At 37.3% G+C, this 18493-nt stretch overlaps 1 protein-coding gene across 8 annotated transcripts in view; it reads right to left on the minus strand.

Annotated features, from left to right (window-relative positions):
* COL24A1 (collagen type XXIV alpha 1 chain) overlaps positions 1-18493 on the minus strand; it is a 387629-nt gene that overhangs the window by 194728 nt on the left and 174408 nt on the right. For all 8 annotated transcript variants that reach the window (XM_035252039.3, XM_078332354.1, XM_035252040.3 and 5 more), the window contains 3 exons: positions 17008-17052; positions 5470-5523; positions 1776-1820 (listed from right to left, as the gene is read on the minus strand). In XM_035252039.3, coding sequence (XP_035107930.3) covers positions 1776-1820; positions 5470-5523; positions 17008-17052 — 144 coding nt within the window. The remainder of the gene's footprint in view (positions 1-1775; positions 1821-5469; positions 5524-17007; positions 17053-18493) is intronic.

Raw genomic sequence — 18493 nt, forward strand, 5'->3', positions numbered from 1 at the left:
CTGGTTACTCAGCATGCTCCAGATTCCTAATTTTAAAAATTGAAATAACAAAATGTATCTTTTAAAGCTGTTTGACAATTAAATGAAATGCCATAATATGAAATGTCACTTAGCGTTATACCTAGCACATAGGAAATGTTCAATAAATACTTTCCTTCCACTGACAAAAATCTACTACCTGCCAAGACAGTCCATTTCGACTTTGGACAGCACTGGTAGTGAGTTCTTAATTGTGTGGAATTAGTCCAGAACTATTAAGTAAATAACACTTAAAAGTTTAATATGTAAGGTGTTAATTTTAAGAAAATGTTATTCATTAGCATTTTAACTTTGGATGCCAACTTTATATATATTTCTTAAGCAGTTTGTCACTCATAAATGAGTAATCTTAGAGAAATGTAAGTTACAGTCATATTTGACTAGAAGCCTTTAATAATCTAATTTAGATAAATACTTCCTTGAGACTTTCCCAGTGATTCAGGATTAAGTGAGTATGGCAATGATCTTTTAAGACTACACAAATACTCTTCCTATTTTTGTTAACAATTAATGACAAAAAATGAGTATCATAAGTATTACATTGTTTTATCACAAGACCAAGATTTATAATTCTTTAATTATTTAAGCCTATAAAACAATCATAGAGAAAAAAACTTTGTCATAAGAAATGATATTATTTATTTTGTGACAATTAATTTAGCACACTCTGTAGATAAATTCACTTTCCTGGTGTTAATTTAATTTTCCACTTTATATATGTTATGTAAGTGCTTTCATTAGAGAATATTTTGGCAGGTTTTCTTCATCGTAGAAGGTAAAATTACTTGCAACAAATCTGATTCAAATACAACATGAAGCTTTGTTCTTCCACAGTAATATTAATTTAACAACTCAATCTTTGGGGAACACAATTGTACTTTCCAGCTCAATATCTCTTAGTTTACCTCAACTTTTCAAACCTAAAGAAAAATTACCCTCAAGTTGTTATTTTATGATTTAATAAGCTTTTGAATAATGAAAAATGGCCAGGCAAGGTGGCTCATGACTGCAATCCCAGCACTTTGGGAAGCCGTCGCGGGTAGATCACTTGAGGTCAGGAGTTCAAGTCTCGATTGGCTGATATAATGAAATTCCATCTCTTAAAAATACAAAAATTAGCTGGGTGTGGTGTTGCACACCTGTAATCCCAGCTATTTTGAGAGGCTGAGGCAGGAGAATTGCTTAAACCTGGAAGGCAGAGGATGCAGTGAGGTGAGATCATGCCATTGCACTCCAGCCTGGGCGACACAGCAAGACTCCATCTCAAAAATAAATAATAAAATAAATAATGAAATGCCAGATATAGGTGACAGGTGGATGGAGGCAGCAAACCACATTGCCACATATGTACCTATGCAACAATCATGCATGATCTGCACATGTACCCCAGAACCTAAAGTACAATAAAATATATATAAAAGAAAAAGAAAAATGTTAAGGTCAAATTTACATTGAAGCTATCAGAATAAACTAAAATCCAAATACTAGAAACAATGTTTCTGAGGTCACAAATACAGTTTAGATTGAATGAAAATGTCATCAGTTGTGTTCCCCTCATTTCTCTTTTGTATAATAGGTTTCATTTGTCAGCAGAACCATCACAAGTAAGTTCCAATTTGTGGATAATAATTATTCTGATTCTGAGTAACATGATTACAGAGAACATAATCATGGCTAATATGACTCCTAAAAATGCTTACAGTTGATTTAAAAAAAAGAGCATAAAATAGGCTTACTGTTTCACCAATTTTTCCAATATTTCCTTGATCTCCTACTTCTCCCTGTCAAAAAAGAATACAAAGTTGCAAAAACATATTTCTCAAACTAGATTATTCATGACAGTTTCAATTATTTTTAATGTAATTATCTAGTCATAAGCTAGAAAAAGGCAAAAGAAATTTCAGTTATTTAAAACTTTGTTATAGTTTGGCACACGTTTACCTATATAACAAACCTACACATCCTGCACATGTACCCTAGAACTTGAAATAAACATTTTAAAAAACTCTGTTACAGTATTTCTATGAAATGTGGCCTACCCTTTAGTTTCATTTAAATAGTAATCTATCAGTCCATTCTCACACTGCCATAAGGAACTACCCAAGACTGGGTAATTCATGAAAAAAAGAGGTTTAATTAACTCACAGTTTCATGGCTTAACATGAAGCATGACTGCGAGGACTTCAGGAAACTTACAATCACAGTGGAAGATAAACAGGAAGCAAGCACAACTCTAAATGTTGGAACAGGAGAGAATGAGAGCAAAGGGGGAAGTGCTACACAAGTATAAGTCATCAGATCTCCTGACAACTCACCCTCTATCACAAGAATAGCAAAGTGGAAATCTGCCCCTATGAGCCAATCACTTCCCATTGGGCCCTTCTCCAATTTGATATGAGACTTGTGGAGGGACATAAATCTATACCATATCAAGTAATAATCTATTTTCTTAAAAAATATTCTCCTATTCATGACTTTTAATAGATTTTATAAATAAAATTTTTAAAAATAAAATATTTGAGGTATACTCTATAAAAGGCAGAGTGGTAGGCATTGTGAAAGATATGAAGAAGAATAAAATGAAAGCCTTTCCCACAGGGATGTTCTATTTGCTCAAATAGAAAAGAATACATGCCACAGGTTAGGTGCTAAAGGAGGTCTTAGGAGCAAATACCCTGTGAACTCAAGCAGCTAGAGCTGGCATCACTAGAGAAGTAATGCATGTTCATAAACTCTGAAACACAATTTTGCAGTCCATGAAGCTCGGAAAACTCAAAGTTTTTCACAATTCATTTGGTGGCAAACTTGACCTAAATTGGATTGATTTATCAGTAAAGCTTATTTTATTCTGAATGAGGCTATTTATAGTCTTGATTTATTCCAATTAATCTGAACATACATATGTTTCACTATAGAATTATTAACGTATCTAATTATGGTATGCTATCCCACACCCTTCTGGCAGTGGTAAATAAAATATATGCAACATATTACTTTTCAAAAATCCAAACATTAATGATTCTAAATAATGGATTATGAAGCTGTAAGTGGGGCCCTGAAAAATATGTGATACTTACACTGGTAATGAGAAAGGGCCATTCTTATCTCCTGGTGAGGAATGGCATTTGCAAGGGTATAGATTGATGAAAGGTAAAAGATTAAGTTCAAAGTACCAAACAGAGATGGACTCTAATAGCAATATACATTTTGTGCACAGAAACAGATTAAATACATTATGTCTAAACTAAATCTGTTACTGTCTAAATGTTAATAATTATATTCCAGTTAGATGTTAAGATACTGAACTATACTGTAGCCAGTGATGATGTGTGGCTATTGAATATGTGAATTAGGCTGGTCTGAATCTAAATGTGATATAAATATAAAAGATACATCATATTTCAAAGACTTTCTACAAAACAAGAATATAAAACATCTCAATAATTTCAATATTGATTACATGTTGAAAGGATATAATAGTTTGATATCTTGTGTTAAATAAAATATACTATTAAAATTAATTTTACTTGTTTCTTTTCACTGTTTAATGTGGCTCATATCTGTGGTTCATATTGTATTTCTATTGGATAGTGGTGATTTTAAGCACTGAAACCTAATATTCATCATGAGTGATAACTGAAATAAACTTTCAAAGTCTACACAAATTTTCTTTTCAGTTTCTGTATGTATTTAGATAAATAGTAAAGAATGAAGCATTGCAGTATGTTGTAATAACTAATTTTAACAGGCAGCTCATTAGACAGAAAGAATAATACATGAATTCTTAATTTTCTCGTATTTTTCCCTCCTTACCCCTAAATCGCCCTTCTTAAATTCCAAAAAAGATGAACCCTTTGTGCTATTTAGTTTTAAGGGAGGTTTGTGTTAACAGTCAAAAAGCAAAAGTTGTTTGCAGATTACTTCCATTCTTACTTTAGTTTTCAGAGTCTGAAGGTAAAAAGCTACTTGTCTGACAAATGAGAGGGAAGCTACTTCCCCAGGCCTAGGAAGAGAACACAGATCTAGGGTTCTTTGAAGAGTGTGACCCTTAACTAACTCCCCCAGGGAGTGTCAGGTCCCAGTTAACTGCTACAGGATGCACTGAAACACAAATTTCAATGACAGCTAGGGAGCAGGAACATTACAGAATTTTCTCCATTTACTAGGCAACACCTAAGCCACCTAGATTTTGGAGTGGTCTAGGGAAAGTATATAAGTAAGATTCCGTTTCTTGCCGGTTTTACTGGATGGTACCTCACAGTTGGATTTCCTAGCACTATTTGGCAATACAGTATAGGAGACTTGTTAATCCCTGTAAAGGAGAAGCGATTAAGCCTCTATTTATAAATACCACTCTCCTATTTTCTGAGGATTTTTGTACGTAACTTGAGGAAGAGTCAGTATACATATTCTGCCCCAGGATAATTTCAGCCTCATACACACTGACACATTAAAAAAATAGTTTTTTTTTTTTTAAAAAAAACTGTTGTGTAGCATTAAAAAAGAAGTGTTGTGTAGCTTTTCCTTAGATTCCAGCAACATAAAAATAATGAGTTTAATATAAACAATCTAGTTTTAGGAAACTCAGTAATAATGCTGTGACTATGTCAATTTATAGTTACATTTTAAACTTGCAAAACTTACCAATTCTTATAAGCCAGTTTTTTTCAGGCCTCAATTTTGTACAGAATAAACTACTGCATTACTTTATATTTGTTGGTGTTATAAAATACTTATCCAAGACCTTGGAATTAAACAATGAGTGAGGTATCTTTTTAATATCATAAAATAATTAAGGTGACCCAGTGATTATCTAGTGAATATACTCAGACTCACTGTTTACTAGTGATTAAAAGATCTAGACCTAGTAAAGGTATATTTACTTGTAGATTTCTACCCAGTAGAACTGATAACCCCAGAAGCTATGGTTTATTGCCCTGTATGTAACCCACAAAGCTTATCTAACATTTCTTTATTAAATCACATAGATATAGATATAGATACAGACATAATCACAGATACACAAATTAAGCACCCCAAATCTGAAGATCCAAAATCATAAATGCTCTAAAATCTGAAACTTTTTGAGTACCAGCATAACATTGAAAGGAAATGCTCACTGGAGCATTTTGAATTTCAGATTTTTGGATTTGGGATGCTCTACTGGTAAGCATGTATAATGCAAATTTTCAAAACTCCAAAAAAATCTGAAATCTGACACTTCTAGTCTCATGAATTTCAGATAGGGGATACTCAACCTGCATATAAATAGATACAAAGATACAGATTCTCAATTGCTTTTTGTAACAGTTTTAACATCTTACTGGTTCTTTTTAAGTTGATGCATTCATTTCATATTTGCATGTAAGTCATAACTTTATCTTTAAAAAAATTATATTTTAAAACTGATAATAAAGTCAGTTGCTTTACCTTTAAGCCTTCTGGTCCTGGTTCGCCTGCATACCCCTTTTGACCTAGTTTTCCCTACAAGAGAACAGAATAAAAGAAAAAAAGTTTATATGTTTAGTCACTCTCATTTTTGACAGTTTCCTAAGATACATGAAATTCAGTCTATTCCTAAAATATTAAACACTTTAAGATTATTTGATAAATGTATTTCAACATACTCTTTCTCCATTCATTCTACAAATAGCCAACTGTCTACTAAGGGCCATGAACAGGTCTACATGCTGAGGCAAGAGGACTGCACTGAGCATACCTACCCTCATAGAGCTTATGTTTTAGTGAGGATAACAACATCTTATAAAATAAGTAAAATATGCAATATGTCAGGCAATGGTAATATGAAAGGCAACAAATTAAGCAGGAAGGGATATATAAACTGTTGGAGTGTTATTGAAAGTGTTCATAAGAGTTCAGGAAAGAAGGCCTCACTGAAAAGTTGTTTGCAGATTACTGTGTTCTTACTTTAGTTTTCAGAGAGCCTGAAGGTAAGAAGTGACTTGTCTTTGATGACAATGAGAATAAGAGAGACACTAAGAGAGACACAGAGAGAGAGAGAGGAGCTATGTCCCCAGGCCTAGGGAGAGAACAGAGATCCTAGAGTTCTGTGAAGAGTGTGACCCATGACCCTTAACCTCACCTAGGGAGTGCCACTCCCTGGGGCAGTTGACACTTTGGTGGCATTTGAGTAAAAACCTAAAGAAAGGGATAAGTTGTATGGATATCTGAAGGAGAAGTATTCCAGGCAGAGAAAAAGGGCATGTGCACAGGCACTACAGCTGAAATTTGTGTAGTATGTTGGAGGAACCAGGAAAATCTGAAGAATTGAGAGAAGACCAGAAAAGTGATGACCTCAAAGAAGGAAATGGAGGTTGAGAAGTCAGGTCATGTAGGGCCTTGTAAGTTACAGTTAGGACTGTGGCTTTTATGTGAGTGAGACAGGAAGCCTTAGACAAGCTTTAAGGAGAAAACTGATAAGATCTAAATTTTAACAGGATCACTTTGATTCTAGGGTAGAAGTTCAAATTAGAGTCTAGTGCAATAATCCAAGTGAGAGATGATTGGGGTGTGGATCAGGGTGGTAGCAGAGTGGTAAGATTCCGGATATAATATGAAGGTAGAGCTTCCCTAGGAACTGCTGGTGGATCACATGTGAAACGTGGGAGAAAGAGAAGGGTCAAAAATGAATCTCAGGATTTTAACGTAAGAGTAACAGTCCAAATGAAATGAGGAAGACTGAAAACAGGGTTGGAGCATAAATAATAAGCTGAGTTTTGGACATTTTGGTTTGATACGCTTGTTAGACATCTAAGTGGAGAGATCTGTGGTAGTTATACAAGTCTAGAATCTAACAGGCAGAAAGATCTGATAGGGAGAAATAATACTGGTAATCATCAGCATTTTGAATGGTATTTAAAGCCCTAGGCTGGCTGGATAAGGTCTTTTAGCTAGTGAATATAGAGAGAAATGAAAAATCCACAAGCCAAGCTTTGGGGTACTCCAAAACTTAGAATTTGAAGAAAACAGAAAAATATGTAATTTGGTGCCAGAAAGTTAGGAGGAAAATCATGGAAGTAAAGAAATTGTTTCTAGGAGGAGAGAGAGATCTTGTCAAATTCTGAAGAATATAAGTACTGAGTAGTAAGAGGTCTTTGAGGATTGAGAAATGACAATTGGATTCAGCAATACAGAAACCACTGATCGTGTTTATCAGAGTATTTGTTTTGCAGTGGTGGGAACAAATGTGCTTTAAGCAGATGGAGGAGAAAAACTGAAAGAGCATGTATAGACAACATTTTGAGGAGTTTTACTGAAAAGGTAAAGATAAAAATAGGATAAAACCTGGAAGGGAAACTGAGACCACAAAAGTTTTTATTTTTAAGCTGGAAGAATAAGAGAAGCTTTATATGCTGATAGGAATGATTCCATATAGAGAAAAGAATTAAAATGTAGGAGAGACAGAGAGAAGTCCTGGACCAATGATCTTGGGTAGACAAGAGGACAGGCTATGTAGTAAACAAATGGAAGTTTCCCTCAGCTTCAAAAATGCCCTGTTCATCCACAACAACAGGAGAGAAAGCGGAGTATAGATAGAAGAAGGTGGATATATGCAATGGCAGAAAACTGTACGTTCTCTTCTGGTTACTTCAATTTTCTCAGGGAAGTAGGATGCAAGGCAAAGGCTAAGAATAAGGATGAGAGATAACTGAACAGAGTTTGAAGAAACAAAGTATAAAGTAATAATTTAGAAAAGCAAAAGAATAAATAGGTTTGAAGACAGAACTCAGAATGTAATAAAAGGAATAATATAATTTTTTAAGCAGGATGAGAAATTTGGGATCATAAAGGAGACAAGACAATGGAAAAGCAACAGAATCAATGCATTGACATTCCTATTGGGGCCAATAGTTTGGCTAACGAGAGAATGCATTAGAAAGAAAGATGGTGGTTGGAGAATGAGAAGTTTAAAACTGAAAATGAGAGGTTGCTATCACTGGTAATGACAAAGTAAAGGATATGACTACAGCAGTGAGTAGCTGAAAAGAACAGAGGAAAAGATCACGGGGGAGAGCAAGTCCACAGACGAGGTGGCAGGGGATGGTTTCGGGATGAAACTGGTCCACCTCAGAAGATCACCAGACATTAGATTCTCATAAAGATTGCACAACCTAGATCCCTTGCATGCACAGTTCACAATAGGGTTCAAGCTCCTATGAGAATCAAATGCTGCTGCTCATCTGACAGGAGGTTAAGCTCAGGCAGTTTGATGGTTAATACTGAGGTCAACTTGATTGGAATAAAGGATAAAAAGTATTGATCCTGGGTGTGTCTGTGAGGGTGCTGCCAAAAGAGATCAACATTTGAGTCAGTGGGTTTGGGGAGGCAGATCCATCCTTAATCTGGTGAGCACAATCTAGTTAGCCACCAGCAAATAAAAAGCGGGCAGCAATCTTTGAAAAGGAGAGATTTCCCTAGCCTCCCAACCTCCATCTTTCTCCCATGCTGTATGCTTCTTTGCCCTTGAACATAGGACTATAAGTTCTTTAGTTTTGGGGCTTGGACTGGCTCTCCTTGCTCCTTAGCTTGCAAACAGCCTATTGTGGAACCCTGTGATCATGTAAGTTAATACTTAATAAATGCCCCTTTATATATATATCCTATTAGTTCTGCCCCTCCAGAGAACCTTGACTAATACAGGTGGTAATGTTTGCTCCCCGTCCATGGCCTGGGGGTTAGGAACCCCTGCTATATTGGATTTTATTGCTGTTGTCAATTAAGAAATATTCTCATATTTTTTCTTCTTAATATAAAGTGAAACAGAACAACCTGCTGGCTCACATTCTGTTTTTACTACACATAAAAGCTATAGCCACTTACAATTGTATTTTGGACTTCTAGTAAAAACATTCTAATTTTTGCTTTTGCCTGCTTGAAATTATTGAATCATTTTCTACCAAGCAAAACACAAAGAACTGAAAACAATCCTATTACTGTTAAATATCAATTGTTCCCTAATTAATTTAGATATATAGAACAAGAAATATAGTTAAGAGCCCGAATTATTAGATATTTTTATTACACTTATAAAATCATTTCTTTTTTTATTTCCACTGGCTGGTAAGAGCCTTAGTGAGGCATTCCTTTTATCTTTAATAATAATTTTTCAAGCACTGTGTAGTATGTTAAGATAGAGTTTGAGACGACTCAAGATGGCGCTGTGAAAACAACCCAGGATTGAGGCTCTCACTGGATGCTCGCAGAAGGTGAGTCGGGGACACATTTCCAGACGGACCTTTGTTGCCCACAGAACGGGGAAATTCCCAGATATAAAACAAACGTGGGACGTCAGCCAGAGATCTTGACTGGTGTAGCCAGCAGCCGGTGCGGCTATGGCCCACGCCGGAGTGCAGAGGCACTCCACAGAGGTCCGCACAAAAGCACACTGTTCCGGGTGCCCTGTTGAACTGGCAACCTGAGACCTGAGAGGGCTGAACTTGAGACTGAACGGGACTTGAACAGTGAGCCAGCCCAGGACAAAGCGTTAGGGGTAGCGCAGTGCGACAAACAAAACGGGATTCCAAACGATCGCTGCTAGGAGGTTACCTTAAGGTGCAGCTCTGTGCGGGAGGGGCGTCTGCCATTACCGAGGCAATCAGCCCCTACTGAGGTACACGCCCATTGCTGACGCAGCCTGCCGTTGCCGAGGCAACCCGGTACAACAGAGAAACTCTGCCGCAGGGCGGAGCCCGCGGCTGCAGGGCGGAGACCGCAGAAACAGGGTGAACCTCACACCAGCAGGGCAGAGCCTCGGCAGGACAAGACTGCCTCCTAGCTGAGCAGGACAACCCGGCAGACACTCAAAAATAAAGCCCCAACCCCTTCAGAAAGAGCAGCTGAGAAGAAAAGGGCTTTTTTTTGAGTTCTATTGCAGCAGAATTAAACATAGCAGCCTATCAGCCCTGAATGAACAACAGAGCTCACAGCTCAGCACTTGAGCTCCTATAAAGTACAGACTGTCTCCTCAAGCAGCTCCCTGACCCCTCTGTATCCAAAAGACTGACATTTGGCAGGCATCATTCTGGGACAAAGATAGCAGAAAAAGAAACTGGTAGCATCCCTACTGTTCTGCAGCTGCTATAGGTGTACCCCAGACAAGCAGGGCCTGGAGTGGACCTCTGCAGTCGTACAGCAAAGGGGCTAGACTGGTAGAAGGAAAACCAAGTAACAGAAATACTTCATCATCAACAATCTGGGGGTCCACCCAGAGACCCAATCGAAAAGTCAGCAACTACACAGATGACAGGTGGATAAATACACAAAGATGGGAAGAAACCAGAGCAAAAAGGAGGAAAACACCCGAAACCAGAACACCTCGCCTCCTAGAAAGGAATAAAACTCCTCACCAGCAAGGGAACAAAGCTGGATGGAGAATGACTGTGATGAAATGACAGAATTAGACTTCAGAAGGTGGATAGTGAGAAACTTTTGTGAGCTAAAAGAACATGTTTCAAATCAATGCAAAGAAACTAAGAACCTTGAAAAAAGATTCGAGGAAATGATAACAAGAACGGATAACTTAGAGAGGAATATGAATGAATTAAAGGAGATGAAAAACACAATACGAGAACGTCGTGAAGCATGCACAAGTTTCAGTAGCCGAATTGACCAAGCAGAAGAAAGAATTTCAGAAGTCGAAGATCAATGCAATGAAATAAAACAAGAAACCAAGATCAGAGAAAAAAGCACAAAAAGGAATGAACAAAGTCTCCAAGAAATGTGGGACTATGTGAAGAGACCTAACCTATGTTTGATAGGTGTACAAGAATGTGACAAAGAGAATGAATCCAAGTTGGAAAATACTCTTCAGGACATTATCCAGGAAAATTTCCCCCACCTAGCAAGACAGGCCAACACTCAATTGCAGGAAATACAGAGAATACCACAAAGATATTCCACAAGAAGAGCAACCCCAAGGCACATAATCATCAGATTCAACAAGGTTGAAATAAAGGAGAAAATACAAAGGGCAGCCAGAGAGAAAGGTCGGGTCACCCACAAAGGGAAGCCCATCAGACTCACAGCAGATCTCTCAGCAGAAACTCTGCAAGCCAGAAGAGAGTGGGGGCCAATATTCAACATCCTTAAAGAAAAGAACTTTCAACCCAGAATTTCATATCCAGCCAAACTGAGCTTCAGAAGTGAAGGAAAAATAAAATCCTTTGCGAACAAGCAAGCACTCAGAGATTTTGTCACCACCAGGCCTGCTTTACAAGAGCTCCTGAAGGAGGCACTACACATAGAAAGGAACAACCAGTACCAGCCATTCCAAAATCACACTAATTGCTAAAGAGCATCAACATAACGAAGAATCTACAACAACTAACGGGCAAAACAGTCAGCTAGCATCAAAATGGCAGTATCAAATTCACACATAACAATATTAACCCTAAATGTAAATGGACTAAATGCACCAATCAAAAGACACAGACTGGCAAATTGGATAAAAATCCAAAACCCATTAGTGTGCTGTACCCAGGAAACCCATCTCACATGCAAGGATACACAAAGGCTCAAAATAAAGGGATGGAGGAAGATTTACCAAGCAAATGGAGAGCAAAATAAAGCAGGAGTTGCAATTCTCATCTCTGATAAAATAGACTTTAAAGCAACAAAGATCAAAAGAGCCAAAGAAGGCCATTACATAATGGTAAAAGGATAGATACAACAAGAAGAGCTAACGATCCTAAACATATATGGACCCAACACAGGAGCACCCAGATACATAAGGCAAGTTCTTAAAGACTTACAAAGAGACTTAGACTCCCACACAATAATAGTGGGAGACTTTAACACCCCACTGTCAATATTAGACAGATCAAACAGACAGAAAATCAACAAGGATATCCAGGGCTTGAACTCAGACCTGGTGCAAGCAAATCTGATAGACATCTACAGAACTCTCCACCCCAAATCCACAGAATATACATTCTTCTCAGCACCACATCACACCTACTCTAAAATTGACCACATAATTGGAAGTAAAGCACTGCCCAGCAAATGCAAAACAACTGAAATCATAACAAACAGCCTCTCAGACCATAGTGCAATCAAGTTAGAACTCAGAATTCAGAAACCAACCCAGAACCGCACAGCTTCATGGAAACTGAACAACTGGCTCTTGAATGTTGACTGGATAAACAACAAAATGAAGGCAGAAATAAAGAAGTTCTTCGAAACCAATGAGAATGAAGACACAACATGCCAGAATCTCTGGGACACATTTAAAGCAGTCTCTAGAGGAAAGTATATAGCAATAAGTGCCCATATGAGGAGAATGGAGAGATCCAAAATTGACACCCTATCGTCAAAATTGAAAGAGCTAGAGGAGCAAGATCAAAAAAACTCAAAACCCAGCAGAAGACAAGAAATTACTAAGATCAGAGCTGAACTGAAGGAGATTGAGACACGAAAAACCCTCCAAAAAATCAATAAATCCAAGAGCTGGTTTTTTGAAAAGATCTACAAAATAGAAAGACCACTAGCTAGATTGATTAAAAAGAAAAGAGAGAACAACCAAATAGATGCAATAAAAAATGATAAAGGGGAAATCACCACAGATTCCACAGAAATTCAAACCATCATCAGAGAATATTACAAACAACTCTATGCACATAAGCTAGCAAACCTGGAAGAAATGAATAAATTCCTGGACTCCTGTGTCCTCCCAACCCTAAACCAGGAGGAAGCTGAAACTATGAATAGACCAATAACAAGGGCAGAAGTCGAGGCAGCAATTAAGAGCCTACCACACAAAAAAAGCCCAGGTCCAGACGGGTTCACAGCCGAATTCTACCAGACACACAAAGAGGAGCTGATACCATTCCTTCTGAAACTATTCCAAATAATCCAAAAAGAAGGAATCCTTCCCAAATCATTCTATGAGACCAATATCATCCTGATACCAAAACCCGGCAGAGACCCAACAAGAAAAGAAAACTTCAGGCCAATATCCATGATGAACATAGATGCAAAAATCTTCAATAAAATATTGGCAAGCCGATTGCAACAGCAAATCAAGAAACTTATCCATCATGATCAAGTAGGATTCATCCCGGGGATGCAAGGCTGGTTCAACATACGCAAGTCTATCAACGTAATTCACCACATAAACAGAACCATAAACAAAAACCACATGATTATCTCAATTGATGCAGAGAAGGCATTTGACAAAATTCAACAGCCCTTTATGCCAAAAACCCTCAATAAACTCGGTATTGATGGAATGTATCTCAAAGTAATAAAAGCTATTTATGACAAACCAACAGCCAATATCATACTGAATGGGCAAAAACTGGAAGCATTCCCTTTGAAATCCGGCACTAGACAAGGATGCCCTCTTTCACCACTCCTATTCAATATAGTACTGGAAGTTCTAGCCATAGCAATCAGGCAAGAAAAAGAAATAAAGGGTATTCAAATAGGAAAGGTGGAAGCAAAATTGTCTCTATTTGCAGACGACATGATAGTATACCTAGAAGACCCCATCGCCTCAGCCCAAAAACTCCTGAAACTGATAAGCAACTTCAACAAAGTCTCAGGATATAAAATCAATGTGCAAAAATCACAAGCCTTCCTATACACCAATAACAGACTTAAAGAAAGCCAAATCAAGAACGAACTGCCATTCACAATTGCTACAAAAAGAATAAAATACCTTGGAATACAACTCACAAGGAATGTAAGGGACCTCTTCAAGGAAAACTACAAACCACTGCTCAACGAAGTCAGAGAGGACACAAACAGATGGAGAAACATTCCATGTTCATGGTTAGGAAGAATTAATATCATAAAAATGGCTATACTGCCCAAAGTAATTTACAGAATCAATGCTATACCCATCAAGCTACCATTGACTTTCTTCACAGAACTGGAGAAAACCACCACGAACTTCATATGGAACCAAAAGAGAGCCCGCATAGCCAAGTCAATTCTAAGCAAAAAGAACACAGCGGGGGGCATCACACTACCGGATTTCAAACTATACTACAAGGCTACAGTAATCAAAACAGCATGGTACTGGTACCAAAACAGAGATATAGACCAATGGAACAGAACAGAGGCAACAGAGACAACACAACATATCTACAACCACACAATCTTTGATAAACCTGTCAAAAACAAGCAATGGGGAAAGGATTCCCTGTTCAACAAATGGTGTTGGGAAAACTGGCTGGCCATGTGCAGAAAGCAGAAACTGGACCCCTTCCTGACACCTTACACTAAAATTAACTCCAGATGGATTAAAGACTTAAACATAAGACCTGGCACCATAAAAACCCTAGAAGGAAATCTAGGCAAAACGATCCAGGACATAGGAGTAGGCAAGGACTTCATGAACAAAACACCCAAAGCATTGGCAACAAAAGCCAAAATAGACAAATGGGACCTAATCAAACTCCACAGCTTCTGCATGGCAAAAGAAACAGTCAATAGAGTGAATCGGCAACTAACAGAATGGGAAAAAATTTTTGCAGTTTACCCATCTGACAAAGGGCTGATATTCAGAATTTACAAAGAACTCAAACAGATTTACAGGAAAAAAACAAACAAGCCCATTCAAAATTGGGCAAAGGATATGAACAGACACTTTACGAAAGAAGACATATATGAGGCCAACAATCATATGAAAAAATGCTCATTGTCACTGGTCATCAGAGAGATGCAAATCAAAACCACATTGAGATACCATCTCACGCCAGTTAGAATGGCGATCATTAAAAAATCTGGAGACAACAAATGCTGGAGAGGATGTGGAGAAAAAGGAACACTTTTACACTGTTGGTGGGAGTGTAAATTAGTTGAACCACTGTCAAAGACAGTGTGGCGATTCCTCAAGGCCTTAGAAATAGAAATTCCATTTGACCCAGCAATCCCATTACTGGGTATATATCCAAAAGACTATAAGTTGTTCTACTATAAGGACACATGTACACGAATGTTCATTGCAGCACTGTTTACAATAGCAAAGACTTGGAGTCAACCCAAAAGCCCATTGATGGTAGACTGGATTAGAAAAATGTGGCACATATACACCATGGAATATTATGCAGCAATCAGAAATGATGAGTTTGTGTCATTTGTAGGGACATGGATGGGAGAACATCATCCTCAGCAAACTGACACAAGAACAGAAAACGAAACACTGCATATTCTCACTCATAGGTGGGTGATGAAAAATGAGAATGCATGGACACAGAGAGAAGAGTACTAAACACTGGGGTCTATTGGGGGGAAATGGGGAGGGCCAGTGGGAGGTGGAGGTGGGGAGGGATAGCCTGGGGAGAAATGCCAAATGTGGGTGAAGGGGAGAAAGGAAGCAAAACACACTGCCATGTGTGTACCTATGCAACTGTCTTGCATGTTCTGCACATGTACCCCAAAACCTAAAATGCAATAAAAAATTAAAAAAAAAAGATAGAGTTATATATATTTATAGTATGAAAAGAATCCCACTAGAATCTGGTATCAGCACATTTTCAATCTCTTTTAAATCAAGCAATTCAGAGTATCAGTAACAGGGTCATAACTTCTTATCCTACTTAAATTCTATCATAGTGTATTGATTTTGAGTCTTATACTTGAGCATGTAATATTAAAACCTTGTGCCCCCACCCCAGCCAATGTCCCACTGCCTTATGGGACAGTCTCAATCAGCCCTTTCCCTCCCTGTAGGCAGGGCCTCCCCTGTCCTCATTTCTTTCCGGAGCTTTGATTTCCCATGACTGGTACTTGTCCCATCTTGGCTTCAAGAAGGGCATTCTCTGTCTGTACAATCTTCAATAAAGTGCATTGTTTTTCAGAAAAAATAAATAAATAAAAAAATAAAACCTTATTTTAAACCTAAAAATGGAAACAATATCTTGCAGAGTTGTTTTCAGGATTAAAGATGATTCATATATTTACAGCAATATTAGGCCCCCAAATGATATTCAATTAATAGCAAAAACAATAATGAACATTAAGACTGAGTAGACCAGAGGTGAATATAATTCTCCTGTTTTCCAAGGAGTAAATTTTAAATAAGATCAATTTTATTGGGCTCAAATAACAGTTTTTCTGTTATATAATTCTCCTCACAAAAAATAAAATCAAAACTCTTTTTTTCCAAGGGATAGTAGCAACATATGTGCTAGTAAGGTAAAGATGTGAAAGAAATAATTACAATCCTTTTCAATGTAAAAGCATTTTAAGAACCAGTACTTTCGCTGCATATGGTGGCTCATGCCTGTAATCCCAGCTACTTGGGAAGCTGAGGCAGGAGAATTACTTGAACCTGGGAGGCAGAGGTTGCAGTGAGATGAGATTGGTGCCACTACACTCCAGCCTGGATGACAGAGCAAGACTCTGTCTCACACAGAAAAGGACCAGTACTTTATGATGTTGTCAAGAAAAGAAATGAGACGTATTTCTTGTGAGTCTAATGCCTCTTAATTGTAACACATATACCTTAATTATTTCATGATAAGGTAAACTTTAGTCACGCATACCAAAAATGTTTAAATAATTCATTTCTAGAACTTGAAAACAAATAATTCATATATCACTCATGATACTATCTGATAAAAAATTGGCAGAAAATGCATCGTATTAGCCTTTCATACTTTTACTAAAGCATTTAGAAAACAGGAAATCTCAGAATATTACTAAAATGGCTAAAGTATTTACCTTCCTACTACATTTTGAGAAATTTATAAATAATTTGCACAAATTACTAAGTCCACAGACGACTGAAATAACAAATAATTATGTAGTAGCCATATCATCATTCAAAATATCTTTGAGACTTCCAGTCATTGGCCTATTTTATTTTGGGGATTTTATAACTACAGTTTGTTTTCATTTTTGTTCTTTACCATAATGTAAAATGTTATGATGTTAAAAACATTTATAGAACAGCTGTTTTCAAGAAAAACAATTGTGGAAAATTATTTATACGATACCTACTCTTGGCCCCAGTTCTCCAAAGGGTCCAACTGGTCCTTCTTCTCCCTTAAAAAAAAATCAGAACATATCATGGCCTAAAATGAGTATTAAAAATGTAAACTATTACTTTCCCTATTTATTCTAAAATGTGCAGCTTATTCTGAAATGTGATGAAAATAATGCTGCTATTTTCTTTTCTTTTTTTTGAGATGGAGTTTCGCTCTTGTTACCCAGGCTCGAGTGCAATGGCACGATCACGGCTCACCGCAACCTCCGCCTCCTGGGTTCAGGCAATTCTCCTGCTTCAGCCTCCTGAGTAGCTGGGATTACAGGCATGCGCCACCATGCCCAGCTAATTTTTTGTATTTTTAGTAGAGACGGGGTTTCACCATGTTGGCCAGGATGGTCTCGATCTCTTGACCTTATGATTCACCCGCCTCGGCCTCCGAAAGCGCTGGGATGAGAGACCTGAGCCACCGCGCCCGGCGCTGTTATTTTCTTGTACTTTGAACTCTATCACCCTGAACACTTTAGTTTTTTAGTTTTTTTTTTTGTGTGTGTGTGAACCAGGTGCATTCTTAGAAGGACAGAAAACTATAAGAGTGGATAGAGACTGACGATGAACATAGAAAAAATGTATTCGTAATTCTCTAAGAGAATAAAAAAGCAGTAAGTGTTTTTACTACATTTACAGACATATTTACTAAATATACTGATTTACCTTTAAAATAATAGTTTTTTTTCTGAACAGTACATACAGATCTCCCTAGAATTACATAGTATATACTATTTGTTTAGTAAATATTTTGCTCAATCCACAATTAAATTAAAATACAATTTATTTTATTTCTGAATTGAGCAAAAATATAAAGTAGTCACAAACAGTAAATATAAATTCTAGTACATATGAGTGAGATTCTGGGTTTTCTTTTTTCTGAACAATACATATAGATCTCCCTAGAATTACATAGTATATATTATTTGTTTGGTAAACATTTTGCTCAATTCACAATTAAAAAATGATTTATTTTAATTTATTTGTGAATTGAGCAAAAATATAAAGTAGTCACAAATAGTAAATATAAATTCTAGTACATATGAGTGAGATTCTGGGTTCAGATTCTTCAGACATTCCACTGGAGACCACTGACATAAATCATTCAATGAATTGAGAACACTGTAAAATGATTCTAAATTCTATTCCATAACTGGCAAAATTAAGTGTTAATTTGAAGGCTGGGTAAAGTGGCTCATGCCTGCGATCCCAGAACTCTGGGATGCTTAGATGGGAGGATTGCTTGAGGCCAGAATTTCAACCAGTGTCAAAAGACTGGGTCAAAAGACCATGTCTTTACAAAAAATATCAAAACAGGCAGGCACAGTGGTGTATCTATAGTCCCAGCTACTTGGGAGGCTGAGGTAGGAGGATTGCTGGAGCCCAGGAGGTTGAGGCTATAGTGAGCCAAGATTGCACCACTGCACTCTATCCTGGACAAGTGAGCGAGAC

This window comes from Callithrix jacchus, chromosome 7, assembly GCF_049354715.1.
Source record: "Callithrix jacchus isolate 240 chromosome 7, calJac240_pri, whole genome shotgun sequence".
NCBI classification, from domain to species: domain Eukaryota; kingdom Metazoa; phylum Chordata; class Mammalia; order Primates; family Cebidae; genus Callithrix; species Callithrix jacchus.